General features: G+C 43.7%; 2 protein-coding genes across 5 annotated transcripts; both read right to left on the reverse strand.

Moving 5' to 3' along the window:
* Positions 1 to 12,770: 12,770 nt before the first annotated feature.
* csrnp2 (cysteine-serine-rich nuclear protein 2) lies at positions 12,771 to 19,236 on the reverse strand. The gene is made up of 5 exons (XM_047040478.1): positions 18,496 to 19,236; positions 16,943 to 17,115; positions 16,558 to 16,820; positions 16,134 to 16,430; positions 12,771 to 16,042 (listed from the first exon to the last, which is right to left on the reverse strand). The coding sequence occupies exons 2-5, from the start codon at positions 17,100 to 17,102 to the stop codon at positions 15,128 to 15,130; spliced, it is 1,635 nt and encodes a 544-aa protein (XP_046896434.1). The 5' UTR covers positions 17,103 to 17,115; positions 18,496 to 19,236; the 3' UTR covers positions 12,771 to 15,127.
* A 410-nt stretch (positions 19,237 to 19,646) lies between these two features.
* tfcp2 (transcription factor CP2) lies at positions 19,647 to 27,618 on the reverse strand. Of its 4 annotated transcripts, none has more exons than XM_047040466.1 (18): positions 27,256 to 27,618; positions 26,420 to 26,604; positions 25,173 to 25,324; positions 24,968 to 25,044; positions 24,769 to 24,874; positions 24,465 to 24,571; positions 24,131 to 24,283; positions 23,898 to 24,008; positions 23,573 to 23,661; positions 23,346 to 23,394; positions 22,821 to 22,883; positions 22,474 to 22,515; positions 22,068 to 22,164; positions 21,825 to 21,915; positions 21,614 to 21,720; positions 21,257 to 21,399; positions 21,104 to 21,155; positions 19,647 to 20,893 (listed from the first exon to the last, which is right to left on the reverse strand). In XM_047040466.1, exons 2-18 carry the CDS (start codon positions 26,539 to 26,541, stop codon positions 20,856 to 20,858), a joined length of 1,599 nt encoding a protein of 532 aa, XP_046896422.1. In that variant the 5' UTR covers positions 26,542 to 26,604; positions 27,256 to 27,618; the 3' UTR covers positions 19,647 to 20,855. The 4 variants fall into 4 exon arrangements, with proteins under 4 accessions (XP_046896422.1, XP_046896423.1, XP_046896425.1 ...); XM_047040467.1 differs by having other exon boundaries at positions 22,068 to 22,161; positions 27,256 to 27,608; XM_047040469.1 differs by lacking the exon at positions 22,821 to 22,883 and having other exon boundaries at positions 22,068 to 22,161; positions 27,256 to 27,608.
* Positions 27,619 to 27,677: the final 59 nt, after the last annotated feature.

Consider the following 27,677-nt stretch of genomic DNA (forward strand, 5'->3'; position numbering starts at 1 on the left):
AGAATGTACCTCACCATCTGAGTGAACGTCACAATGTCCCACTCTAATGAATAACAGTGTTTGGGATTGTGAGTCACGCTGAGTCCCATTGAAACGCTGTGTACCCCGCTCTAATCTGACATGGTCCTCCTTATAAGCCTATGTTGATGTTAATGCTGTCCAGCACACCAAGGTGTCCCACAGCCCTGCAAGTCCTTATATAGAAGCCGTTTACTCTGAGATATATGTATTAAACTATCACCAAAATTGAAAAGTACCGCGTGAAATTAAATTGAGTGAATATTCAGATATCCTGTCCCACTAATGTTTGAATTACAGGGCGGTCATATCCTTTGACAGATTGAAGATGTTTGGAAATCTTGAATACCCCTGTGTAATTCATTCCCAAAGGAGTTACAAGAGTGGGGCAAGAGAGTGATTGGCGTGGGGATGTCTGTTTGTTTGGTGCAGGCTGGGAGAGGCTCAGGAGAGAGCTGGCACGTTGCATGTCCTGTGCAGGGCTAGAGTTACATATCAAACAAACCAGAGGAGAGGCTCACAAGCAGACAGCCCAGAGGATGAAGAGTTCTAATGAAGAGGTCCAGGGTCAGAAGCACTATTATGGTTCAACTCTGGGCTTTTTCCTCCACTTGAAATCTGACACATCCTGGCCCCTAATAACGTTTATCCTGCCTCCCATATCCCGGGCCCACACAAACTCCCCACCTGCTGCCTGGGGTGGGCCTGGCCAGCCTGCTCACCCCGGACATCCAGAGTAAGAACCTCAGAGCTCTGCTGGATCAGGTTCTAGTTCTATCATCTATGGCGACAGGTGATTCTGGGATTCTGAAGTTCTAACGCTGAGGCAGTTCAAACTGGCTCTGTGTGAGACAAGCAGTTATTCATGTTTTTAACTAGAGCAGTGATTGGCTCTGGTACATGGAAAATGTTTCAGCAGGCTTTTTTGGGGCTATTCTTAATACCGAGGCTGCTACAGCCTTTAAGGATATTCTGCTGGCTGTAAGAACACCATAATTCAAAAGGTCTGTTCCAAACGTAAAACATAGTTTTCAGTCTTTCAGTTTTTCAGGAAAAGCAGGTTTATATATCAAACACACCAGACACCATTATATTAGACTGAAGGCATGTGGACATAAACAGAAACGGATACAAGCTATAAACAAATGTCTGTGTGACGCGATAAACACATAATACTACTGTCAGTATTGCCAAATCAACATTTTGTGGTTGTTGTCTGGAAATTAGTGTTTGTAGGATATATCTATCACTCCCCAAAATGTCCCCAATTTCTTTCCATTGATGACTTTCACACTCTAACAGTACCTTGAGTACCATGTCCACAGCCAGTGTTGTATTCTGTAGGCCTATGTTAACACTCAGAACAGGCAACAACAATCCCTGTCTTCCTGCCTTTGTGTCCTGGAATGTTGTGTGTGGTCACTGATGCATCGATAGTCCTCAGAGAAGGAAGGATCCCGGATTCACTGTCAACTTACCACGCAACACAAGTCCATGCTATTGTTTGACAGTTATGCCTGGAATCACAGACAGTACACAGTCAGTATCCATGCTATCAGAACATGCTTTAGAATGTCTCAGTGAAGAAACAGTCAATCATAACAATAGTTTGACACTGTACAGGGACAGCTAAGAAGGTGACCGTGTTTATCCAATAGGAGGCAGCTGTTTCTCTAGCAGGTGTTCCAAATACACTTTTTGGACCAATGGAGTTGCAGTTCCATTGGTTCACTGCAATCAGGTTATAGTGGAACACCCAGGTTGAAAAAAAATAAAACGTATTTGTTGTTTTCCAGTATCTAACCATAAAACTACTCTGGGATGTGCATGGGCTGTGGACCACACATCTAGCAGACAGGCAGTCCTTCACTGACACCTGAGCACTCCTGTTTCTGTTTGTTCACCTGACCTCTAAGTCTTTCTGTGCATAGAGTAAGACAGAGAGAGAGAGAGACAGAGAGAGAGAAAGAGAGAGAGAGAAAGAGAGAGAGAGATTGAGAGAGAGAGAGAAAGAGAGAGAGAGATATCGTGTCTTGTTGGTCAGCGATATTTTACTTCCCTGTCAACCACAAGATGTAGCACTAACAAAGAACATTGCTGTGTGTGTCAGATGTGCAAACATACTTTTAAATGTACATTTATGGTAAATTAAGATTTTGTTTAATATTCATGACTCTTAATGAATGTTCGGGAAGTGATGCACCCTTGTGCCACAACTGATTCATCCTTCCCCGATATACTAACATTTTTGGCACAACATTTCCTCATAGTTCCTCACTCTAAGCTAGAGGCAGACTGACCATGCAAGGCTGTACCTGTCATGACTACCTCCCCAAAGCATAAACAGTTATATTGGTCTGTTGGTACCAGGATCCTGATTCATTCTCCTAATAACATTCTCCCACAGAGAAGGAGAGGGTGAGTGTGTGCGTCTGTGTGTGCGTGTGCATGTTGGTTCTGAATCATGACTCAGTCCCTCCCTGACAGCGACTCTAAAAAAGGCAGTGTGTTTCACTGCATGGTTTATCAGTGCCCTTCCCAGTCAGTCACTAGCACTCACTGTTCCTGCTGTCTCGTGCTCCATTCTGGCACACACACACACACAGCCCGGATACTAACGGCTGAAGAGGGCCCTCTGTTCCCTGGCCGGATGCCTCACACATGACCACCATGGAAGTTTCTCTGAGAAAGAACGGGAGAGCAACGAGTGGAGGGGAGGAGGTGAGAGAAGGTCTCTAGGAAACATCTGAGTCACAGAATTATGATTATGAATCATCTGATCCAAAATCCCAAGGTCCCAAATTACACTGAAACACTCCCTCCCTCCACTTCACACACACACACACACGCACACACACTCTGGCTCTCACTTCTCTTCTCCGTGTTCATGTTTCTCTGCTATTTTCCAACAGTTTCTGTGTAGTCAGGGAGTGGCTTTGAATGTAGTAGAGACACTCAAGTGTGTATATAGTATCTGTGTGTGTATGTGTGTGTGCGTTTGTCTGCATATGTGTGTGTCTGGGCATATGTGTGTGTGTGTGTGAGTGTGTGTATGTGTGTGTCTGTGTGCATATGTGTCTGGGTGAATGGGTCCATAAGAGGGCTGCAGTGTATCTACCAGTCCAGAGCGATAAGGTCTGAAGTGTGCTCCATCATACACACACAGGCAGTGGGAGCAGATCCAAACTGATACCTCACTGAAGTGTAATGTTGGCTGGAATTCTATCAGTCTGCTTGCACTCATCCAGGAAGGACTATCTCCTCCAACACCTTCCTGGACCCACTCAGGCAACTCCAGGTCAGAGGCACACATGGACACTAGAGATACAGGGAACCGCTCTGGTCCAGTCATACCAGTGACCTGGATTAGTAAACAACAGCCACCAAGAGGTTGTGTTTCCTTTGACCCTGTGACCTTGGATGTAGTCAGTTATTGGGATCCTGCACATTTTGTTAAGCAGACATTTTTCTCCCCTCTACAGTTTTCCCCTCTACAGTATCCACCCTTTACTGTTTCTCCCCCATAGATCCCATTGGAGCAGAGCTGTTGCCTATGAAAACCTCACTCCTCATGCATTTGCTGTCTGCTTTTGATTTAGAAATTTGGCACGGGCCTCTGCATGCGTTGTGCTTCCCCGCAGGGGCTGTCAATGGAGACCCCATCTTTACAGCACAGCCCCATGGGCCTGCACCTCCTTCCCCAGTCCTCTCCGCCCCCTCCTGGTTCTCCCAACCCCCTCTACCATTCTCTAACCCTTCCACCAGCGGACTGCAACAGCCAGGAACATACGTGTCCACAAAGAAGCTGCTGTGAGTGAACAATCTGGTAACCAGGGGTAACAGGGCAGGAGAGCCTCTCCGAGGAGCTATGGTCATGGCCGTGTCTGGCTGTACTGCTGACCCAGCTAGTCATGCTCTGGCTCTGTGGACTGAATCAGACCAGTACCTCGGGAGTTGGGAAACTCAAGGAAGAACTGGTGATCTCAGCCTGAAAGCAAGGCCACATGAATTGCATGTCTGAAATGGGAGGATCAGAATATGGAGTACGGGCAGGAGTCAGGACTCACCCTCTGGTGAGCTGCCACAATCAGCATGACATGACCCACACACAGAACCGTCAGATAGAGGACCTGTACTGCACTCTGGCTGCTAAGGTTCTTATCCTTACTGACATGGTACCAAAGAGCTTTGGTTTTCAGTGATTTGACATTAGCCTCCTTAAATGCTCTGTTGCCTATACTTGGCTGTAATTGCTTCCATGTCTCTTGGCTGTGGTGCAGGCCACACTGACGATACTGAGATGAGAGTGGATGAAGCTCTGGATGACTGCAGGGAGGAGAGAAAGGTGGGTGGGGTCATCTCTTCTCTCTTTGGATACTGCATTTTCCCAGAGTCCGGCTCATTGATGACCCCACTCTGGAGATTTCTTAGCGAGAACTATACACACCCACACATCGTATGAGCAAGGCTTTCCCTTGGCTCTTTTCACTTCTCTGTTTCCATAGCAGTGATCATGGGATGTCCCAGAACTGTTTACCAGAACCCTCATCCAGGCTGTCAAATTCTCCGCCAAGTTCTGAGGTCGGCAAAAGAAAGGAAGACAAAGTAAACTTGACGCACGCGGAAGGGAAAACAGGTTCCTCTGTTTACTGTGAGGGCCCCAAGTTGTGAAAGGGAGGCTGTGATTGGAAACATATGAGTATTGTTTCATATGCATGATAACACTCAGTTCAACAAAGTATGTGGGGTGCTTCCTTTTTTGATTCTGACATATTCTTTGAAATGTTGTGTAGGGCTGAAAAATTCGCTTTCACTTTCAAGTCATTAACACTTGTGGATGTGAACCCCAGCTGAGTTCAAGTCACTTCCTTGAACTGCAAAAAAATATAAAAAGGTTGGGACAGACTGGGACAGAGAGAAAAGAACAGTGAGAGAAGGAGATGTGTCGGCTGTCTCCAGGTGCTGCTGGGCTCTGCCAGCAGGTGGGCTGGCTGGACTGCACAGGTGCACTGAACTCTGGGAGCCAGGTGCTCCCTGCATCCCTGTGATCCCTTTGATATAGGAGAGAGGAGGTAATTTCAGGACAGATGGGAGTAGGAATCCACGTGGAGTAAAGTGATTTACTCATGTCCTCTCATCAGTTAGACAAACCCCAGCCTGACTGGACGGATAATCCAGACGTTGACTGAGTTTCATCTGTTGACTAACGAATTTCACCAAGACAAAGAACAGATGCATTGTTGGTTACTACCAGCTTATTTGCTGTGGTGCCTTTGTAAGGTTCTCTGGAAGAAATCAGAGGGAATGTGAGTCATTAGAGTGAAGTGTCTTGATCTGTCATCTTGAACGTTTGTATTGTATGTTTAAAAAGACAATAATAAATATTTGAAAATGAGAGAGATCTGAGTTCAATAAGGTGGTTGACTGTAGTGTCAGAGGGTTTTTATCTCAGAATCAGACAGACATTCATCCAGCTCCCCCACTGTCTGTGAGTCCTCTCCCACTCATCCCTCCTTCAGTCTGGGGTCAGAGACTGTCTGGCTGTCTGGCTGGGGAAACAGACACCAACTGATGAGGTGGTTCAATGAGGGATAATACACACATGAGTAAGTTCAGACAGACAGTGAGACTGTGTCCTTTCAGAGCTAATCGTGTGTGTGTTTGAATGTGTGTAAGTGCGTGTGAATTCAAGACAGATAGAAGGACTTCATGTGTTCTAGCTACTTGGAACACATAGTAACAATGACCAAACAAAACAAAACCGTTTCCATGTGTGTGTGTCCTTTTCATAATCTGCAGCCAGATGTTCTAGAATGCTGTCTAAAGCATTTCAGCCAGCTCTTAGGGACTCCTGAATGTTTTGTGAGATACATAAAACATTATTTAATGTCACTGTACTGCTTCTCCCTCAGAGTGTAAAGCCAAATAATGTAAACAGAAAAGCAATTTTAACTGACAGTAACCTGAGTTAGGTTCACACTTTTGTATAGGATGGAGGATGGATGGTTGGATGGTTAACTCATAAATACACCGAACCTTCTGAGACATGAACGTCTTTACATCTTTAATGGAGAACTGTTTGCTACCAGATCAAGCCAACTCCCATTCGAAGCCATCAACTGTTCCCTCCACCTCGTCCCCATGAGAATGTCACCATGTTAGGGTGAGGTTGCTTCCAAGCCCCTCTGTTTATCTGAGCATGGTTATTACCCTAATAAGGCACACCCTGCCTTTACAATGCCGCAGGTTCTACCACTCCTCCCTCCCTTTTCTTTCTAGTGCTGCCTCTTCTGTTCATTTATCTCACCTTTTAATGATGTACTCAATCAACCATGGACCAACATTAGGCTAGACATTTTTACTATTAACAGTAGGTAGCACAACGGTCCAAGAAAATACATTTGTGTTGTATAAGTATAAAAGGTTGTACTCAAAACTCCACAAGTAAAAACATACTTGAACAGGTATTTTGTATGATCACAAAGCAAGTAGCAAGGTAATGACGGAAAGGCAGCTGCTTCTGCAATCCCCAACAAAGACCCTCTGACTCATCGCCTTCTTTCCTGAAACCCACTAATCAGCAAACAAGGATTCCAGCAAGGAAAAGACCTTGAGGTGGCCAAACAAAGACAGCGTTGATTCACCTGTCTGCCGCTGGGTATAGAGTGTGTTAGAGCGAGGCAGCGATTAGAGAGGTCTGGGAGATGACCTCTTGTCCCTGGGTGAGTGGACACACTTTACACAGGCCTAATAATGGGGTGGACACACAAGAGAATGCCCTGAGGGTTAGAGACTTATGTTAAAGAGGGAATAAGTCCTCTAATCTTTGTGTTGGACACGTGTGCAAAAGTGTGTGCATGTGTGAGTCAGTGTGTATGTATGGATTTGTGCCTTAGTGATGTAGGGGGTAGATTTTAAAGTAAAAGAAAAAACACAGGCATATTTCTATGACATCATTATTTTACTCGCAGGCCAACTGATGGGCTGAGGAATGAAGAATGTACACATGGAACATTTGAAAAAGTGTATTTGTGTTGAAGAAAGTCCGCGGTTACAGGGATTACCCATGAGCTCATTGGGCCCTGTGCCACTGAGACTACTGAGAGAGAAGGGTGGAAGTGAGGCGAATGAACATCAACTCTCCCAGCCAAAACATCCCAGATTGGTCTGTGCCCACCTTCTAAAGGTAGCTGGAGACTCCAAAATAGACTGACTGGACCCAGATCCAGAAGATAAAGCTGTGTCAGACTGGGAGGAGGTTCTTAAATAGATCCATTTGACTTGCTGTGCCTAGAACAAGAACAATGGTTTTCAACGCAAGCCTCTTTAGGAATCAAGCTGGGATTTCCTGACAGAAAGAAGGTAAAAGAAAGAGAGGGATACAGGCGACAGGAGAAAGCAGGACGAGCTAGTTCAGGTCAAGTCTTAATCATTAACCAACTGTTGGACCTCCAGTTCACATCATTGAACAAGAATTTATGGCAGCTTGAATCCCCAGTCCATCCCCCTCTGGAGCTCAATCCCAGGGAGTGGGTGTAGAGTTACTCCTAAAATTATTTTATCCTCACCCTGGATCCAGTCCAACAAGGGAGTCATGTAAACCTGTGGGGAGATTTGAGCTGTGTTCTCTGATGTTTCCCAGGAATTCCCTGTCAGACGCACATCTTCAAATCAAGATGAATGAAGACCCCGGGTTGCCCTCTGCTACGTGATCCTTGTGAGGCTCGTTGGGGAAGAAGCGTCCCACCTCACGGGGAAGCTCTGAGCCGGAACGTTCTCTTCAAAACAGCTGGGAGTGTTCGGCCGTTAAATGAAGTCAAGGGAGATCAAGATGGACCTTCAGCAGCGTGACACCCTAAACATCTCCTGGAGAGGGGCTGTTAACCCTCCTCCACCTGCCAATGCTCTCAGGTGACCCCCGGCACCAGCACAGGACTTTAAAAACAAACGCTGCAAAGCCATGGGGTGGAGGGTATCAGAATAGAATAAAATGCTAAGTCTACATTCCAGAAGGTTTTTGAAATTGACCTCTCTTCTGTAGCTGAGCTGATGATTTATTGATAAAGGACACAACTCACAAACTCACACACCCACACACAGACGCATAGATTCTGAAGATTCTGTTTTATTTTTAGAGCAAAGCCTTGATTATTTCTCTTCTCTCTGAGGGGTTTTCCTTTCCCCCTTCACCCCCACTGCCCCCCCTCTCTCCAAATCCACCCCCTGAGCACACCACTGAACCTTCCACCCCCCCCACCCCCCCATCCCTAAGTCTGAAGAGAACCTATAAATAACCCTATGAGGTCATGATAAAACGGTAATTATTTTCAGCTTCTAATTTCCCAGTGTAAAGAGGCCTGGGATGTTATGATAAGCCCCTCCATGAGCTCCTACACCAGTCCACACACCATCACCTGTTGGTCTCATGGTAGGCCTGTTGTCCCAGCGGTGATGGGAGATGTTCTTACTATCCCAGTGTGGTTGAGAGCAAGCAGGGCATCAGGGGGCTAAATATCCAGTATGTAGACCCACATTGTTACACTTCTCTACTCCTCCTCTATTCCTCCAAACGATCCAGATCATTCCAAAACAGGAACCAGTCGTAATTGTGAACTAGTCCTTTCTGTGGAAATTTCACCTGCACATCACTCAGTTGAGCTAACCACAATGGTCTACCTACCCTAACACAATGAAATGATTCATATGCTACTGACAGAATACAGAGAATGAAATTATTCAAATTCTGCAAGCTCCCAGAAAGATTGAGTTCTAATGAAATACCCAGTTAGTTTCCATACCTACAGCATGTACATTATCCCATGTTGTAGTCTAGCAGAAGCAGAATCTTTCCAAAGAGTAATCAAATCACGGACAACAGGACACCATCTCTCTAGCTCTCTTATCAGCTTCAACATTCTTCTGTGCTTTTCCTGACCAGGCCCTACTATAACAGTTTATTCCACTCATGGAAACAACCCCCCTCTCCTACCCCCAAAGGTCTGTATCTGGCTATGCACTCCAGGACAGGAACAGAAATGATTGCCCGGCACAGTAGGTGGAAACTCTTAGCAGTGGAGAGGACACGGCCAGGCATTGTTTTCACAGGTAGAGTCCTGTACGCCAGTGTAAGAGGAAATGAGGTCATTTGGAAACATGAATTAATAAATGTGACTCCTGCTACCGAAATCTTAGCCTGCATAAACATGAGATCTGTTCTCTGGTGGAGGCCGCACTGCTTTAGTTTTACTAGCCGGGGGGGACCAAATAAGAATTGGGAACAACACTGCATGGCTTTAATTAACTTGTGTCAGCTGAGCTACAAGGTTTGATATTTGCCATGAACAGGGGTTTTTACATGATTCACTTACTTCTACAGGGAATGATATGACACTTTTCAGACAGGAAGTGACCCAACTTCCTTTCCCAGCTTCACAAACACATTTGCCCCTCTTGTTCCCACCACTTGTAAAATTCCAAACAACTCTGTCTACACTCATCCTCTCAAGATCCCCACTTGACCATATGACCAGGATGAGGTCAGGCCAAACATAAAATGATGGAAGATGCAGATAGACAGACAAAGCTTTGTTTTGGGGCAGGGAAGATGCAGTGTAAGAGAGAAAGAGAACATGAAGGACAGCAGCACCACATGGCAGCAGCAGTCTTAGGATGAAGGGAACCTCTCTGTCTGGAGATGTGTATTTCGAGTCAGTATCCAGGAGAACTAGAGTCCCTGTCACACACAGTGATTTCCCCTTGTGTCCATCTCGGAGCTGCTTCCTAAGAATGTGTTGTTTTGACCGGTGTGATCTCACTACACTGGCAACAGGCCCAACAAGAATGTATGGGATGATCTGGCAGCTGTCACTACACTCACCTTTAAATAACGTACGGTGGTGGCTTCCAAAAGTGAAATACTTTTTCAGAATGAGAATTGGCATGTCCAGATTGTTTGAATGTTGAGGTGTAACAAACGTGACGGCCAACAAAAGTGTACGATTGCAAAATAATTGCCTCAATTTACACAGCAATGCAATAATGTACCACCAGTACAATGATGACACAATGCTGCAACATTATAGAGGTGATTTCACTTGCTATCCTTCAGCATTACAGCTGAACCCCTCCATCACAAGCCCTCAAAGTGCTTCACTGCTCTCAGAACAGGCCCCTGACCCTGAGCAGAGTGAGGGAATCATGGGATCTTTCCAAAACAAGTAAAGCGTGAAAGTAAAGTAAACCACAATTGCAGATAGCTTGGGCCAAAGCAAATACACAGCCATTTTGTTTGCATTGATCAAAGGCATCATCAGAAACGGTTTAAGTCATGAACATGTACCACATCTGTCCCCTCTCCCCAGATGTCCGAGTGATGAAGTCACTCGTTTTCTTGAGTAAGATTGAGGGTATTCAGATGAGGTTATCCCCTGCTTGTTGTGAAGAGACTATGTAAGCTCATAGGCATCCCAACTTCCGCCTCTAGAGGAGAGCTGGGCCTGAAGCCAACGTTTTGAGCAAACTAACCAGCTCTGTTACAAACACCGCTGCTGGATGGGAAACAGGACAGAGGAGTAACCATGTGTGCAAGAAAGATTGGAAATCACATAAAAACTGTTTTTGTGCATATTCCATATTGTGTTCTATTTGAGACCTGTTGTTAAGGAACCTGCAAGTAAGCCTTGACAAAGGTTTCCTTGGGGATAGACCAGAACAGGGAAGTAGAGGGGAACTATATTTCAGAGGACACATGGCTGTTTTCCTTGTCTCCAGGGCATAGCTTGGCAATGCCATGTTTTACTTTTCTTTTGTTCTTTTTTATGCTTGTTTTGGCAGAGTTGTGTCCTTGAATCAATGACAAAATCAAAGTCTGGTTTTCGCCCCAGTGTGCCCATGTTGAAGCTTGTAACTGTCACTGAAGAATGATGGACAAAATAGAAACAGATACACAGTCAAGTCCTCATACTGGAAGACTACATTTGGATGAAGTTTCAATGAAAAACAAATAACTTATAACAGAACATCTTCATGAATAATGTAATGATAGATTACATTTTAAGGAGAGGGGTTCCTTGAGGTGCATGAGTGCTCTGTTTTTGTATTTGGGATTTTCTGTAAAAAAAGGCATTCTCACCTCTTGTATTATATACTAAGACTAGTTATTCAGAAACTACCAAGTAAGCTGTCTGGCAGTGGACCCCCACTGTGAGTACTATGGAAAAGACACCTCACCCGATTTCTTAACTCATGTCACGTACTCTCTTATCTATTTGTGTTTGCCGTGATGCTCAATGTTTTTCCCTCCCATGTCCTCTTGGGAGTGATTTGGTTGTGCTCTTCAGTGATCTTCCAGACTTAAAGTAATGGTGTAGGCTGCAAGTCTGACTCTCAGTCAAACCAGCACTCGAAGAACAGAATAGAGGAACAGTGAAAGTTGTTGGCCAATTTCATGAATGGTACAATTTAATGGGGATTGGGGGTTCTATGAAACCGTAATGATGGCATAGCACTGGCGTCACAGGGAGCACATTCTTTCCAGACCGGGAGCAGAGCTCACAGACTGGTGGACTGGTGGACTTGAGCAGTTTGGCTCCATGTGGTGTGGTGAGGCCCAACTCCACTCAACCATCTTGTCTGTTCTCTCTTAGACTCAACACCAGCAAGGGGAGAGAAGAAGAGTGAGCCAGTATGTTCCCTGATGAAGTTATGATAGCCAATTAACTTTACAAAAGGTCCCTAAACATTTCCCCTAAAGCTCTTAGACAAATTTGCTCCATGCTCCATCATCAACCCTGATGCTATCAGTTCTGACTAAGAGTTCCGCCCATTGGAATGGCTACACAATACAGACACAACTGCAGGAAAAGCCAAAGTGGTAGTACATGATTCTCAGTGTCATGGACTTCCACCACAATTGTTCCAGAGCTCCAGTGTTTGTGCACACGATTGTTCATGGTACATGCTCAAAGATGTTTTTCTTTTTTGAGAATAGATGGCACTTCTCGTTCTTTTAGTGGCAGGTCTATAGGAAGCACATTTCATGCCACCATGTGTGCATCCTGTTACTTTCTAAACTTCAAAATCTCAGAGACAGCCTGTGTGGGTTATTTGGCAACACTGGCAAACAGCACCTCATAGGAATCTGCTCCTAGCTACCTCATACGGAATAGAGAGTAGAAATTGTGTCACTTTACTCAGAAAGCAGTTTCCTGCTATTGAAGTGAAAAGGTAAAATATTGAGTTCACCAAGAAATGGGTCTGAGCCTTTAGGATGTGTCAGAGATTTCGCCGATATGTGGAGAAGATGAAGAGATGGTGAATTGCATTCTGAAAACTTTAGTCTTTAAAGATACAGAAGATCCTGGAGTGGAGATTACGTTTTCATCCACTCAACTGGTTAAAAATAAATATTATTTTATCAGGAGTATTGAGCAAGTAGACTCGCAAACAATTCCATCCTATAAAACCTGAGTGAATACTGCTCTCTAGTGGATGATGTATAGGTAGAGTACCTCAATGATAACTCATTCTATAAACCTGTCGTATCAGCTCTGTAGAAACCTCCCTCTGGAATCCCCCTCTCAAACACACACTCACAATTTTTCTTGATTTGATCGCCCCCCTTTTCTCATTTACCCTTTTTGGAGGGTCGAAACATTAACCGGTAACAACAGAAAATGTTCAACGTTTTTTCTGATTCTAACATGAGGAATTGTTTACAGCAACATGAAATAAAACAGCAATTTCATTTTTTAAATGACTTTATTTTATTTTATCATACATTTTTGTATAAAACCTTTTGTCCTCTTTAGGCAACAGTTATCATCATATTAGTTCTCACAGCTTTGAGATGAAGTCCAAACCAAGCATAAATCAGTCTTCTCATTCACACGTACACACACACACACATAAACACACAAACAATCCTACACACACAATTACATGGGTTGGATTTCGTTTAGTACAGTGGTCCCAAACCTAAACTCAGAGGAAGCCAAAGCAAACAACAGCCAACTATTCAATGACCAGTTACTTCACAGGTACAAAGGTCTTTTAAACATCTTCTGAATCTGTGTCTCCTGGCAACAGTAAATGTAGTGCGCAGAATTCACAGTAAGATGAGATCTTCCAATAAGGTTTGGAACCACTGCTTTGGTGCAACTCATAAGCGTGTTCATATTAAGACAATGAAAAGGCAGAGCAACATATCAGACATCTCATGCACACCGCCTCATCCGGTGGTGAGCCTGTTACACTAGGCATGATGGAGACAGGCGGAGGCATATCGAACCTACTGTCACATAGTGGGCTGCAGCAGAGAGGATAGAGAGTTTATACATGAAGAGTCGGCACACTCACATTGGTCAGTACAAACAGACATAAAAATACATTTAAAAGACAAAAAAAGGATTATAGGATTGCATTTACACAGTATATACCTAACATATGTCATTCTTTATATCATTATCACAATTACTGAATTGCAGTGCAATAGCCATCGCTTTCCTGCAATAGGCTCCCCCATACATCAGCAACGTGCTTAAACACAGAAATTAATGGTTACAGTTCTATTATTGAAGAATTCTGGTTAAACTTTGAAGATCCACCATACATCCACACACATTATTTCTTAAAAAGATCTGTTTTTTGACAATAGAAAAAATTATTTGTAAACCTATGATGACAGCACCTTTCTGGGGATAACACAACTAGCTAATCTTATGCAACCCCATAACCCCAAACACGCGTGAAAACACATAGCCATACACACTGAACTAAACAGTCAACATGCACACGCAATTTGCAAATAAGCACATGAACAATCCCATACACACTAAACATAAATACAATTCATGTTTTGTCATATCCTCTTTCTATAATTTATTATATATGTTTTAACTACTTCAAACAACATAGGCATGTCATTTTCTTATGACTCTTAAAATGCTATTGTCTGTATAGTAAGGGCATATTGACCTCTGATTTGAACAGATGACACTTCATCATTAAGACATACATAAAGTGAAAACATAGACATGGGGAGTTGTGTTCTGTGCCTGTGTGTATTATGATCTCACATGCTAACAAAACCAGTGAAAAGACGCACACATTTTCTTTCATTCATGAAACCAAGACCCCTAGGTGCTCTGTTGCTGAGTATCAAGATATGTCTCATTTACAAAAAGACATATAGTTAAAAGAAGTCTAATAACATAAGCATTGAAATGGTCAATAAGACAGGTAAGACTGTCCTTTGATAAATAAAGTGAGTCTGCATGACAGGTCCCAGGTAGACCAGGAGCACAACTATGTAGTAACAGAAGCCTGTGTCCAACCCCTGCATAGCAGGCTTACCTTCATGCCCCAATGCATCAGGGCCACGACACCCTGTGCCCTCTGGTTCACAACGGGCATACAGATTAGAGAAGCAGCTACTTCAGCTGTGCCTTGCCTGTTGCAAACACTTATACAGTACACATAAAAACAAGTATTTCCAGGATTGTTAGGTCTATTGTCACAGGGGAATTCTATTAGTGGCCAAGATTTGGCTTAAATGTTTACAGCACAATCCAGCTGTAAGGATGTGAGTACAAGCATGACGTTTACAATGCTAGCTTGAGGACTTTTCATAACAATTTGTGTTCAGTGTATATAGCTCAATACAACACACAAGAATCTAAGGGAACATTATCCTCATCCCTGGTTGGATCACTAGAATCCAATGGAGGAAGAAACTGCTCCCTGAACAGGCCCACAAACTTCCAGGAGCAAATGTTTACGCTCACACCACTACGTTTTATTCTGAGGTGGTATGGAACTAAACAAGACAATCTATACTTTGCTATCAATTACAAACAGACCAAAAAGTTCTTTCATTAAGGCCAAGATCCTCATTACTGCACTGCTGGGGAAAGATGTGTGTGCATTTCCCCTCCTTCACTTATCAAATGCTCATGCTCATTTCTACATGTATTTATGTTCAATGACAGTTGCTACGATGAATTCTGACTTGTAACATCATTACGGAAAACAACAAAACTATACCATGTAGAGTACGCTTTATTTAGCTTGGGTGAAGCTATTGTGCAAAACATCGTCAGAGGTGCTAGTACTAAACCTCCGGAGGCAGTGTATAGATCTCTCCCTCTGTGGCCAAGCAGGCTTCTCCCTGGCATTGCCCATTAGGAGGGCTCTCCTCCTCCACCTCACTCTTCTCTGAGCACAGAGCCACCTTTGGCAAAATCTCGTCACCGTCCTGCCTGCAGGTAATGCCTCTATGCTCAACCTCTCCTCGCTCCTCTCCTCCTCCTTGTTCTCTCTCTATCTTACCCACCTCCTTCTCCTCCTTCTCCTCTTCTTCCTCCTCCTCCTCCTCTCGGGGCAGAGAGTTAAATTCCCTTGCCTCAATGGGGCTTAGTTGGTAGTAGAGCAGAGAGGCTGGGTCTTTCAGGAGGCCAGGAGGGTTCTCCTCCTGGTTGTCACTGATGCAGACCACAGCAGTCCCAGATGGGAACGGGCCCTGTAGGAGCATCCTCCCCACCCCTTCTACCCCAGCCTCTGCTGACAGCTCCCCCTGCAGGCCTCCAGGCATAAGGCACAGAGCCTGCTCCCCCAGGCCTCTCTGAGCCTCCTCCGCCTCCTCTCTCTCCCTCCTCTCTTGCTCCTCGGCACTCTGCAGGTGGAGGACAGCCGTCTCGTTCTCCCGCTCTAGACTGTCCTGCACCGTGAGCAGGTCCTGCATCTCCAGGACCGCCTGGACCTCCCTCTCCTCCAGCTCAGAGTCCAGCCCAGCACCCGAGTACAGGTCTGGGGATGGAGGACTGGTGGAGGATAGGGAGGACACTCGGTCAGATTCAGCATGCTGCTCCCCGGCCCTCTGGCCCAGCAGCTTCCTCTTCTCCAGGTCAAGCTTCATGATGGTGTGCAGATAGTGCGTTCGCACGCGAAGCGGATTGAACTCAATGCGGCCTACTGAGTTTCCACAGCCATCACGAGAGCAGCCACATGGGAAGGACATCCTATCCACCTGGGCGGAGAATAAATATGGAGAGAGATAAAGAGAGACACTCGCTACTTCCCTCATACTCCCAAGCACACACACATTCAAAAACAGTCACCTGACACTTGATGCCCGCCTGGCTGCAGCCACAGTGGCGGGGATCACAGTAGAAGCGGCAGTCGCAGCCACACTCCTCCCGGGACAGTCGGATGGTCCGCAGCTCAGCCTTCTCCCTGGCATCTATACGGGCGATGCCAGAAGCCCGCAACAGCGCCCGTCGCCGCTTGGTGGGCAGTGGCTGCAAGAAGAAACAGTCATCCACCTCCACACCGTCCATATCCAGGTCATCGTCTGAAACATCGTCCAGGGTCAGCAGCTCTGCCTGGGCGCACTCCACAGTACCATTTCTCGTCAGCTGAAGAGATGGAACGGAAGCACTTTTAGCTTTAAAAATATTATTCAACGGTCCTCACTTACAACTGAAACTGGATAGTGTGTTAAACCCCTAATACCTAATAAAACCAATTGAGACTTTGGCTTACTTTCATCTTGCGGGCATTAAGCTTCTCCTGGCGTAGGTGCTGGCGTAGGGTGTGACGGTGGCTGGTCTCCTGCTCCCGGGCAAACTCCCCCAAGGTGTAGCGGCGGATGGAGCAGTGGTGGCGGGCCATGCCCAGGGAGCTGCCTCCCTGGCTGGGCACACTGGTGAAACCCTGCCTCCGGGGGAAGTAATACACCGTCACCACATCAAACCGAACCCGCTTCCTCCCAGGGGAGGGCTTGTGTCTTCTGAGAATGGAGGTTGCTGGTGAGGAAGGTGGAAGAGAAAGAGTGTAAGTACAACAATATAAATAAAAAGGGTCCATTTTGTGTGTGTGTGAGGGGCAGGGGGGGGGAGCTCTGCTCTATAGTCACTATTGGTCTCACGTTTGAGGGAGGTGCTGGAAGGAGGGTTGAGGCTGTCACAGCTGTCAGCACTGTCGCTGCTGGAGATGTCATCGTCAGAGTCCTTTGGCGTGGAGTACGGAGAACCACTGTCCACCTCCTCAAATCTTCGCTTGAGGCTGAGAGATGAAACGGCCTCCATGGAAACTTGGCGTCTGAAGGGATGAATGGCAGACAGTATGTCAAGTGAGAGACAGATTGTGGTTGCACACAAACACAGAAAACCGGTCTGTTATTTACACAAGGACTTTTTGTATCCTTGACTTTCAAACTAGGATATTTAGTTGACAATTAATTACTATAATGACGCAATGTTAACAGGGGGCAGTATTGGATCAAATGATTACTTTGGCATTTCTATAAGCACTAATTCTTTTATATAGCACTGCATCCATAAACCAAAATTGAAATGATTTAGCAAGATTGAGCCTTCGTTAGCATATTAGAGTGCCTTGAGTACATCTCGTTTTCTGTGGGTTGTTCCATGATAACACAGTGGGTGACATCAGTTTTTGGTCCAAGTCTCCTTTCATCTGTATTCCTGCCCCTCTCCCTTCGTCTCGCATGAAATCCTGCTCCAAAAATCATCAAGTCTGAAAAACATCACCATGGCAACTACAAAAGCAAGGTTTTCTAGAACCGCCTTAGAGCAGCTAATCTCGATTGACTTTACGTCTTTTTAGTCCTAGTGGTTCGTCACTAGCAGGGGATTTCAAACACCTCAGATGCATTTCACTACTGGGGTCAAACAAGGTCTGGCTAAGAGATCAGAATGGACACACGGCAAATTGGTGCAACTGAGATATGCCATCCTTGTGCTTTTCAATGTCATTGTTTATATGGCTTAGACTCACTAATGCCCCATGCACTAAATGCCATCCATAGATGTGAAATCTGATCCAGCACAACCATGTTAAATGTCTGTAAGAGTTACAGGGCACTGGGCAGGGGGCTCCAGTATTCTTTGCTTAAGATCATGCATTGTACAGTGGAACTGCTGGAACACATTTACACCACTTCATATTAATGCTGGACACTCAAAATTATTGCATTGTAAATTGATGTACTTTGTGTACAATGAATAACAAATGATGATAATGTCATCTCACAGTTAAGCACAAATATTCATTAGAGATTCACGCATGAAATTCAAAAACCATTTCAAAAGAATAAAAATAGATAACCATTATGGCCAATAGTATTCGACCATACATCTTGAGAACAATGTAGAAATATATTTCACAGATAAACATTTTCGAACGATTTTCTGGCTGCTAAGTGTAAATGAATTGGAAGAGCATCTGCCACATGCACAGGGCGTGCAGGCAATAAACCTATTAACAACTGCAGCAGCAAATGACAACAAACATTTTACCGGTAAAGGGAAGACAATGAACAGGGTCGCGACAGCACAGCTTAATGTAAACCTGATAGACACAGGCCTGGTTCTGGCCAGTCAATTCACTATATCACCCCCTCACCAAGTAACACAATGACAGTCTTCCCAGTTAGTGTGAAACGCTAGACCCTCTTACCTGAGGCAGAAACAAGGACAGTCTTTCCGATGAACCCGTTCACCGTTCTTTTTACCCTGGACCGACAACTCATTAATCTTACGCCCGATTGGTCTTTTTTCTGATGTTTAATCGAATGAAAGGGAACTATATTTCTTTATAATTAACAAATGCACAAAAAGAAGCTGCTTAAGGCCTAGCTTTTAATAAGATAGGCAATGATTGTCAGTTTGTAGGCTAAAGCTATTTCTGCATTAGGTTACAGTAGCTCCAATCTCGTTGTTCTACATATCTTAGAAGGTCGCTCCCATGAGTGTAAATTCCATTTAACTTTGACGTAGAAAACCTATAGCCATTTTTACAGCAGGGCAGACGGTGGGAAAGAAGGACGTCATACAGTTTAGTTGAAATTTATTGTAGGTATAATCGCTTTCAATGAGAATGAAAAAAATTGCCCAATTTAATCGACGAATGCTTTATCTTCCTGGTAAAAGCCTTTAAATGTTTGTACTGGAGAAGCAATCCGCTGACATCTGGGTTCGTTTATCCTTTTTCTACAAGGACGGTTTCAGTGGGCTCGATGTAGCTTGCTGTCTTCAAGTATGATATGGCAATGCGGTTAGGTCCTTGTTTATTGGTAGTGCCAGATTGTTACAAATTGTGTGCCGTATTGACGTCCTTCTTCCTTTCCTCTGCCCCGGTTTGTTACAATGTAACAATAGAGTTAAGAATGCTACACAGTAGCCATATATACTCATTGTGACATCACAAACATCCCATGCGCCACGTAGGCTGGGAAATGTAGTCATAAGGAGCTCTTTGTCCAGATTTGCAACTTTTCATTGCGATGAAACGTTAAATTTAGTAAAGTAAAAATTCTACTCACGTCCAAAATATATATTTCAGCAACAGAATTATTCGGAAAAAATATCCACCGTTTAATATTTGTCCATTAGCTTTGTAGCATCTCCCAGATCCCAATCCACCATTCCAAGGGGTTCCTTGTCCGTCACAAAGACACATTTACCATAGAAACCAAGGAAATTACCTTAAATATTCTGTGGTCATCCTAAAGTTAGTTTATATCACTACAGCTGTACGTGTACCATCACATAACTAACTGAGATGGGACATGAACATGAGATGGGTAAACACAAACACCAGGCAATAAATTGGTAGGCCTTATTAGTTTAATTATTCTTAAAACATGGGCAAGGATCAAATATGGGTAGCATCTAATGTCAGTCCATCCATACTGTGTAAGCATTTAGTAAAATAGATTCAACAGAACTAAATCTGTCAACATGCGGTTTGGGCATAACAACCCACTACATGTATTAGTATTCCCAAGTGGTAATATCCAAAATGATATTGCAAAAAAATGCATATTTAACTTTAAAAAAAGCAGGAAAACATAAAAATAAAAAAAGGCTATAAAACATACAAACATGATTCACAATTAATATTCTTTAGACAATCTATTAAATTGAGGGATTTCATTTCTAATCCCTAATTCATAAATTGTTGAGCATAAACCCCATTCTAAGGGTACTGTTGGGTGATATCATGTAGGAAGAGAGGGCTGGGGGAGGCTGGTTGCTGGTGTTGCCACTATGATAACTAACAGAGAGGATCTGATCATCACTCAGCTTAGCGAGTACAAGTCCTTGGGATGATGAGTACACAACACTAGGTCTCAGCAGTTTTCAGAGGTCTTGGAAAGCTTCACAGAGGTTCTCTCACAAGGAAAAGGCTCACAGGAACAAACTTGACAGACTCTTGGTTTTCCCAAGAGTGTCATGGAAAGACATTACTGTTGTTATGGCTGCCAATGTCTGCTCACTGCCTGACCAGGGACATCTCTTGAAGCTACCGCCCTGTGCAAGTGCTGTCATAGCAGATGTCAAACCATGGCCACTCTCTTATCAGACTAACTACTCGCTGTAGCCTAGAAGAAGGGACAACCTTCCAGTACCTTGGTGTTACAATGTCCGGTGTCAGACAGTACTAAACAACAAAAAACTCTTGATTCGGAAGCAGGGGCGCTTTGGCACACCAGATACCATCCATTCTCTTCTTTTGACGAGATAAGGAACAGGGCAGTACAACAACACCATGTCACGTCAGTGGCTGAGGCAAAGAAAGTGTTTCTTCAACATGGCAAACGAAACAGTCACTCCTTTCAAAGTAAGACAATAAGGTGTTGGGCAGGGTCAGATGCTTCAGTCATACGTTCCCATAGCTGCCTCGTTGAGAGTGCTCCAGGAAAAGCCATGGAAAGTCTCCAGCACAGTCCAGGAACATCAGGTCAGGGGGCTGAGGCTGTGGAGGGGCTGGGTGAGAAGCAGAGAGAGAGGGCTACACCATCCCCCTGTCATTCTTCATTTTAAAATGATGTGGTAGCCATCGTTTGTCTCAGCTGTCAACAAAGAAACACACATTGTTTAATGGTGAGATACAAATCAATGCAAAGCTTGAATAAATACAACATCTGTTGATACAACACTCTTTCTCACTGTGTATATACATACAGCACATACAGTATTAAAATGAGCATCATCTTAAAAGGACAAAATAGGAAAGACCGCTATTACTTCAGAGCAGGTAATCTTTTCTATTTTAGTCATACCTTTCATGGTATCCAGAACAAAACAGACCTCATCCTGGAAGTTCTGAATCATCTGTGAGGAGAGAGTGGCAAGTCAAACACACATACATCACAATAAAGATGCCAGATAGCCAGATAAAAGGTGAGATGTAAGAATGCACCACTGGGTCTAACCTCATCGCTAACCAGAACGTGGATGCCTGTGGGGCCCTGTTTAAAGATCTGGCTGATCTGTCTGGGTGAGATGTTGAACAGCTGAGCGATCTTCTCCGTCAGCTCTGTGGCCGTCAGCTCCTCCAAATAGATGGCATGATACACTGCACACACAGACAACTAGAATTAGTGTAATCCGCCATGTTCACTCTGTGTAGCAGTCACGTATCCGCTATACTAAAGATGTTTACACTGTGACAGTTGTGTAAGTATGACAATATTCCAGGCCTCCATGAGCACATCTACACAGCTTCCGGTCCTTCTGTTTTGTATTTTGACATCAAGTTCTAATAGATAAGCACGCAGACCCATACGGACCAAAAAAGGTGTTGCTGGCAGCATCTCCATTCTCATGTTTCTGCTGCTGTTCCCTTGCTTGCTGAGATTCCTGGCACACATAGACAGTCAGCCTGGGGCGCACCACCCTGCACACAGACACACATCAACAAACAGAGCTCATTGGAAGAAGCCACACTCAGCAGGATTTTCCATTCTGCAGTAGGCATAGACAGGAAGGAGGCGTTCCTACCTTCCTTTCAGTGCGTTGAAGAGCCTAATGCCATCTGCTGGCCCGCAGATCTGAATGACGTCCTCCCTGGTCAGCTTCAACAGGTCCGCCCCTGGACCACAACAGCTGTTCATTATTTCAGTGCTGACAGGGCATTTTCAACAAAAGAACAGATACCTGTGTAATGAAGGCTGCTTACAAACACAACAGGTTCCAAACAGCATGTTTACCAACAAATGTGAAATGTGTCAGCAGGCATCTTACCTGAGAAATTGGTAAATAGCCGACAGAAAGGTGAGAAACGGTTTCTATGTAGCCACTGTTGTGCTTCCTGGGGTGTTGCCGTGGGTAACAGATTCTGCTGCATAAGAGAGACACAGAAGCAGAGGAAGAAAAAGAGAGAAGGTGGCAGAACAAAAGAAGAAAGAGATATATGATCACCATTTTCCTAAGACCTTTACCTCCAATGGTGGTTAGCGCAAAGCACAGAGAGAAACACAGAATGAACACCAAAGATTGTTGCAGTTTAATTGCTATTCACAGAGGAAAACTGAAAGGATGGGAGCCAGGCTTGAGATCCTCTGACCTCATCTTTGCTCCTGAAAAGGTAAAAACATTCAACATTTACACAAGAAGTCACAAGAAACTACAAGAATAAATTCATATATACCTGATGGCTTTCACTTTCTCCTCTAAGAAGATGGGACGACAACTGAAAGGCAGAATGTCTCTCAATTTTACCATTTTATAACATACTTTAAAAACTTATGGGGATGCAATTTATAAGGGGACGTGACAACAGGAAAAGCAGTGCCTTTGTTACCAGGCCACATTTTATCACAACAAACAGAATCCAGTGAGTATTTCTCCTGACATCAGGACTGCATAGTGCACATTCTGGCATTCACAAAGGATTGACAGGAGATTCTATGAAGCATTTATTGAACCTTCACATAAAAATGCAGGCATACCAATGGAGCGTTATGCAGTTTTAAAAAGTACTAAATATTAGCCTACATTTTCTCCACCATCACTGTGTCCTGGAAGTTCATATATTGTGGTATCTTGAATCTGTAGTATCTTGAAACACAAAACTAAAGTATATATCTCCTCTCTTTTGTTGCCAGTTTAATTTAACACAGACAGAAAACATACAGTAGGGCAAATGACAAAAAACAGTAAAGTCATCATTATCATTTAGAGGGCACTTTTACCCTATTGTTACATGCCAATAATTGTTTTATACAAAAATGATAAAACATAATGCATGCCTTTAAAGAAAATTATTATGCAAACTGTATTAGTCTCATGTGCTTTGAGTACCTATATTAAGGTGTCGTTCAAATCTTACATCCACATACTTTCCTACTGTATTTCAGTAAAAGTGAAACCCAAACTCTAAACCAACCACAGTGTGTTAGAAAAAGCTCTTTAAATGTAGCATTACATATATGAAAATAAGAGCGATTGATGAGGAATGATCTATTAGGTATAAAACAGCAAGGATCTAAAACACACAAGAGCAAGGAAGAAGATACTTACATCTGCCACCTGAACAACTGGCTCTGGCTGGTGATTGGGTGATCCATTTCTGAGGAGGAGGGGGGGGTAGAGCTTGACATTCTGAGAGAGGCACATACCATACAGAGGTTTCTTCTAGTCATATAGTTAAATCTACAAACAGCATAATGTTAGAGGCCAATGAACAACTAAATGAACCCAGATAGCTCCAGCCACTAGTAAGTAGCTGTGGGCTCCATGTTCCCTACCCCTCAGCCACCGGGAAACTGTTGTGTGTGCTGTTAAAGCCAGGCGATGGAGAGTTGTTGACATAGGTGATTTCAGGCCATGGAGAGCACTGCAACAGAAAAAGTCAATTAATCCCAGGCCACTGGACTTTGAAGTCTCACACATAACCTTGTCAGGAAATGGAATGCAATGAAAACTGAATCATTATAGGTAGAAGTGTCTACTCCACCTTTATAAACTGTCATTCCTTAGACAACCCGGGTGGTAGCTGCCTCTAAATGAGTATATCCACCTTCTGTACGCCACACAACCTAGTATCCCTTCATCGTCAGAAATGATTCTAACCTCTGTCAGGATGGTGGTTTCATAGGAGGGCTGGTACTTTTCCTTCTCTTGCGGAGCCCTTTTCTCCATCTTCTCTCTGTCTGTCTTCTGCTTCCTGTCTGCACCTTTAGGCTGTTAACATGTGAAGAACGGGGAGAGCATTCACCGGAGATAACAGGACACTGTCACATGAAGCTGAGCATCTTCTTCCCAACGACAAGAGCCTTGTCTGTGGTTCCAGTCATTCATCTCACCTTGAAGACTTTGACCTGGCAGCTGGCAGAGTGCAGGTGTTCTGTGTATTCTCCACCTTCGTTCTCTTTAAATGTGTCAATCTGAATGCGGAAAGGCACGCCCTTTTCCCCCCCATGCTTTCTCATGGTGAACTCTGTGCTGATGCAGTGGACCTAAAACCAAGGTATTGCATATCTAATTGAAACATACACAGAATTACAAAATTATAACTACTACAATTCAGCACTGAAACTAAGCACTGAAACATTCCGTCACCTTTTCAACAAGGTTTCTGATGGAAAATTAAGCTATAGTACAAAAATGTGGCCATTAGTGTGTTCCTTATCATGCTACCTGGATAAAAACTGAGGTTCTTTTCGACGGGTCCCAGAGGAACTCCACAGTGTTTAGCTGAGTAGGGTTAGCCCTGGGGTCGACCATGCCAACTGACATAGGTATATCTGCAATGTGAAATAAGCGGTGATCAAAAGTGTTATGTGGTTAGCTGTAAATGTTCACTTATGAATGGTGCCCTTCATTTACTGACAATCTACTTACTACATATCGGGTCTTACTACATATCGGGTCCATTTCCATCCATCCAATTTCCCAGTTTATACTACAATGCAATCAGTCCCAGTGAGAGCTCTGTGCTTACCCAGGTCAAGGATGCGGTCCCCAGGCCGGTTCCAGCGCCAGCCCTCCAGCTGCTGGTGCTCTGTGTACTGGAGGCGTCGGTCATGGAACACCACACGGATGATACTCTGAAGATACACACACAAATACACTACTTGTCAAAGGTCCTGATTCAACAGCTCATAAGGATTTATGAGTGGACTTGGTCATGTCTGCCTTACCTTAACCATTTTGCCAGTGATTTCCGGAAGTTCTCCCATTTTTCGATTATCAAGCATTCGAATTTCATAGGACTGCCCTGAAATTTTAAATATCAATCTTTTTCTATTGACTGAATACCATTTCGGAACATCATTTTACAGTATTGCCATGATCTGGTATGCTTATATTCTTGACTGTTAAAATGAGATAAATCAAAGGGCTGACCTTGGTTGAGGTAGGTGAGTGTTTCATCATGCAGTTTGACGGCAGGCGAGGTAGCTGCACACAGAACGTACTGGAAGGGAAGTATCTTGTTGTCACTGTCAGGGGGTAGGTTGGACTCTTCCTGCTTAAAGATGGGGAGGGCCAGCACATCACTGTTGGGAGAAAAGGTTCAGAAAATGGACAGACAAAATGTTTCATACATTTGACAGGTTTCTTCTCGTAAATCCTGTATTGTTATGGTACATCATTTAAATGCAATTGGCATATAGAAACAATTACTTTCATAATGCCAGATCTTTCAATGTTAACTTTTACAAGAGCACACTTTTCTAAGACTTCAGCATCTTGCTACTGAGTGGCCCTGCTTATCAGCAAAACAATTAAGATATTTTAAAGATGAGAGGTGATTTATGATGTTCACTCACTTTTATTAGTAGCAGTGGAAAATAACAGGGCAATACCATAAACTGTCAGTCTAGCCTGTGTAGCTTATAATACCCCTCAACAGAGGAATTCTGTTAACAAAAAGGCACTCTGCTTTAGTATCATGCAACTGAGCACTACATTAACTAACAAAATAAGTCTGAGAGAGCTACTTCTAACCCCAGCCAGGAACAAAGACTGTGAGTCAGCAAACTCCAAACTAAGACTGCGCTAAGAATTTCCTTCAACACACTAGTGTAAATGATGAATAAAAGTTATTCATGCTTCAGTGCAGTCTACATCAAAGGAATCGGGTGACTACTACATGTGTAAAGCTTAACAAAACAAATGTAAATCTTAAATTCCAAAGCCCCCCCAAAATATTGATGCTATGTGGTTGTCATAGTGCAAGCACTAAGCACATTGAGACTACTACGTGAAAATTACTACTCCCCAAAAATATTTGTTTATACTTGATATGGCTTGGTTTTGATTAAGACACATGGACATGTCCAGACCTGGTTGCTTAACACCACCAGGTCTACATAGCAGGCTGACTAGGCCAACATTAAACACACACAACTGCTACCAATATATAGAAGCAAAATAACACATTTATTGGAGAGACACAAATGTAAAACGTATACATAGGTCCATTAAATACGTTGCCATCAGGCAAAATGAAATGAAATGCAAGATAATGATAAGGTTAATGTAATGGCACAAAGAAGTGCTCATGTAGGAAGCCAGTATTATACCTGCAATTTAGACCTGAAATCAATCTCAATTATACAAGTAGTGTGAATAGCAAAGTATTCACTTACCTCATGCTGTATGCCCCTGCTCCAAGCTCTTGTCCGATGCCAGAGAGACTGGCATCGAAATCCTGGACCAGACCCGATTCAATCACTTCATCAGTAAGCGGCAACTTCAGCGCCCAAGCCATGACGACAACGACGATTTGAGCGTTGTGGGTCCAATTCCAATCAAACGTGAATTAAACACGGGCCTGGAATGTCCATACGGAAAAAATGAAAAAAAGACAATAGTGACTGGAGGGAAAACGTGACACATTCAGTTCGTGTATATAACGTCTACTAGGAAATTAGATGGAGCTGTCAAATTGAATTTGCCATCTGAGGAGTTTGTACAGTCTATGTTGATCAAAGTATCAGTCCCGCCAGACATGACTCCCAGTGCTTGTCTATCTAGCTACCTAAAGAAAGTAGGCTACTAAAGAAAGTCTAAACCCAGCAAAAAGAAGCCTGAGCCGGGATTTCACTTCGCCTGTTTTGTTGTTAGAACGGAACCAACACCGCCTGTCCGTGTCTACTACAGTACGTAGTAACCGAGTGGTGGTTAACGCTAGACTACAAAAACAAAATAGCGTCAGTCTAAAATTCGCTCTTGATAGAGAGCTGGGCGCCAACACGTTTAGTCCACATGTCACTCGCTAGCCTGTCATTATGGAGCATGTAGCTAAGTAACTCTGACACACTTGATGCTATTTAAACTAGCTCTACCTATATTTCGGCTACCCATAGCCTATATACACGTTACCGAGCAAATGTACTGCTGTAGCTTTCTAATAAGTAGGCTAACTTGCTGGCTATCGTTAGCCACAATATAAACTACTATTGAATATTATTGATAAACGTACCGTTACAAGCGGGGACGTTAGTTAGCTAGCTAACAATGTAGCTAACCGTTTCATGCCATGTCCACTCTTAGTTGCTTCCTCGTTCCAGCAGCACTAAAATAAACATGTCGAGCTTTGCTATATAAAAAAGCAGCTGGCTGATTGAGAACTCAAGTTGATGATGAATAGTGAGGCTTTGCCTGATTATGTGAATAGTAAGAACACTAATAAGTCCTAGAGGGGAATTTGTATATTTGAATAAATATAATTGCTCTAACGCTCGATTGTAATAAACCAAAATATACAAAAATTACAAGGTTTGTTTATATCTTCGTCAAGAAAGAGGCAGTGCTTCTGTAATATCCGGAATCTTCTTCTATGGTGTTTTGTGTGCACACGTATTGTGTTGGACCAAACCACCTGCTGTATTGGAATGGAATTAC

This window comes from Hypomesus transpacificus, chromosome 18, assembly GCF_021917145.1.
Source record: "Hypomesus transpacificus isolate Combined female chromosome 18, fHypTra1, whole genome shotgun sequence".
NCBI classification, from domain to species: Eukaryota; Metazoa; Chordata; class Actinopteri; order Osmeriformes; family Osmeridae; genus Hypomesus; species Hypomesus transpacificus.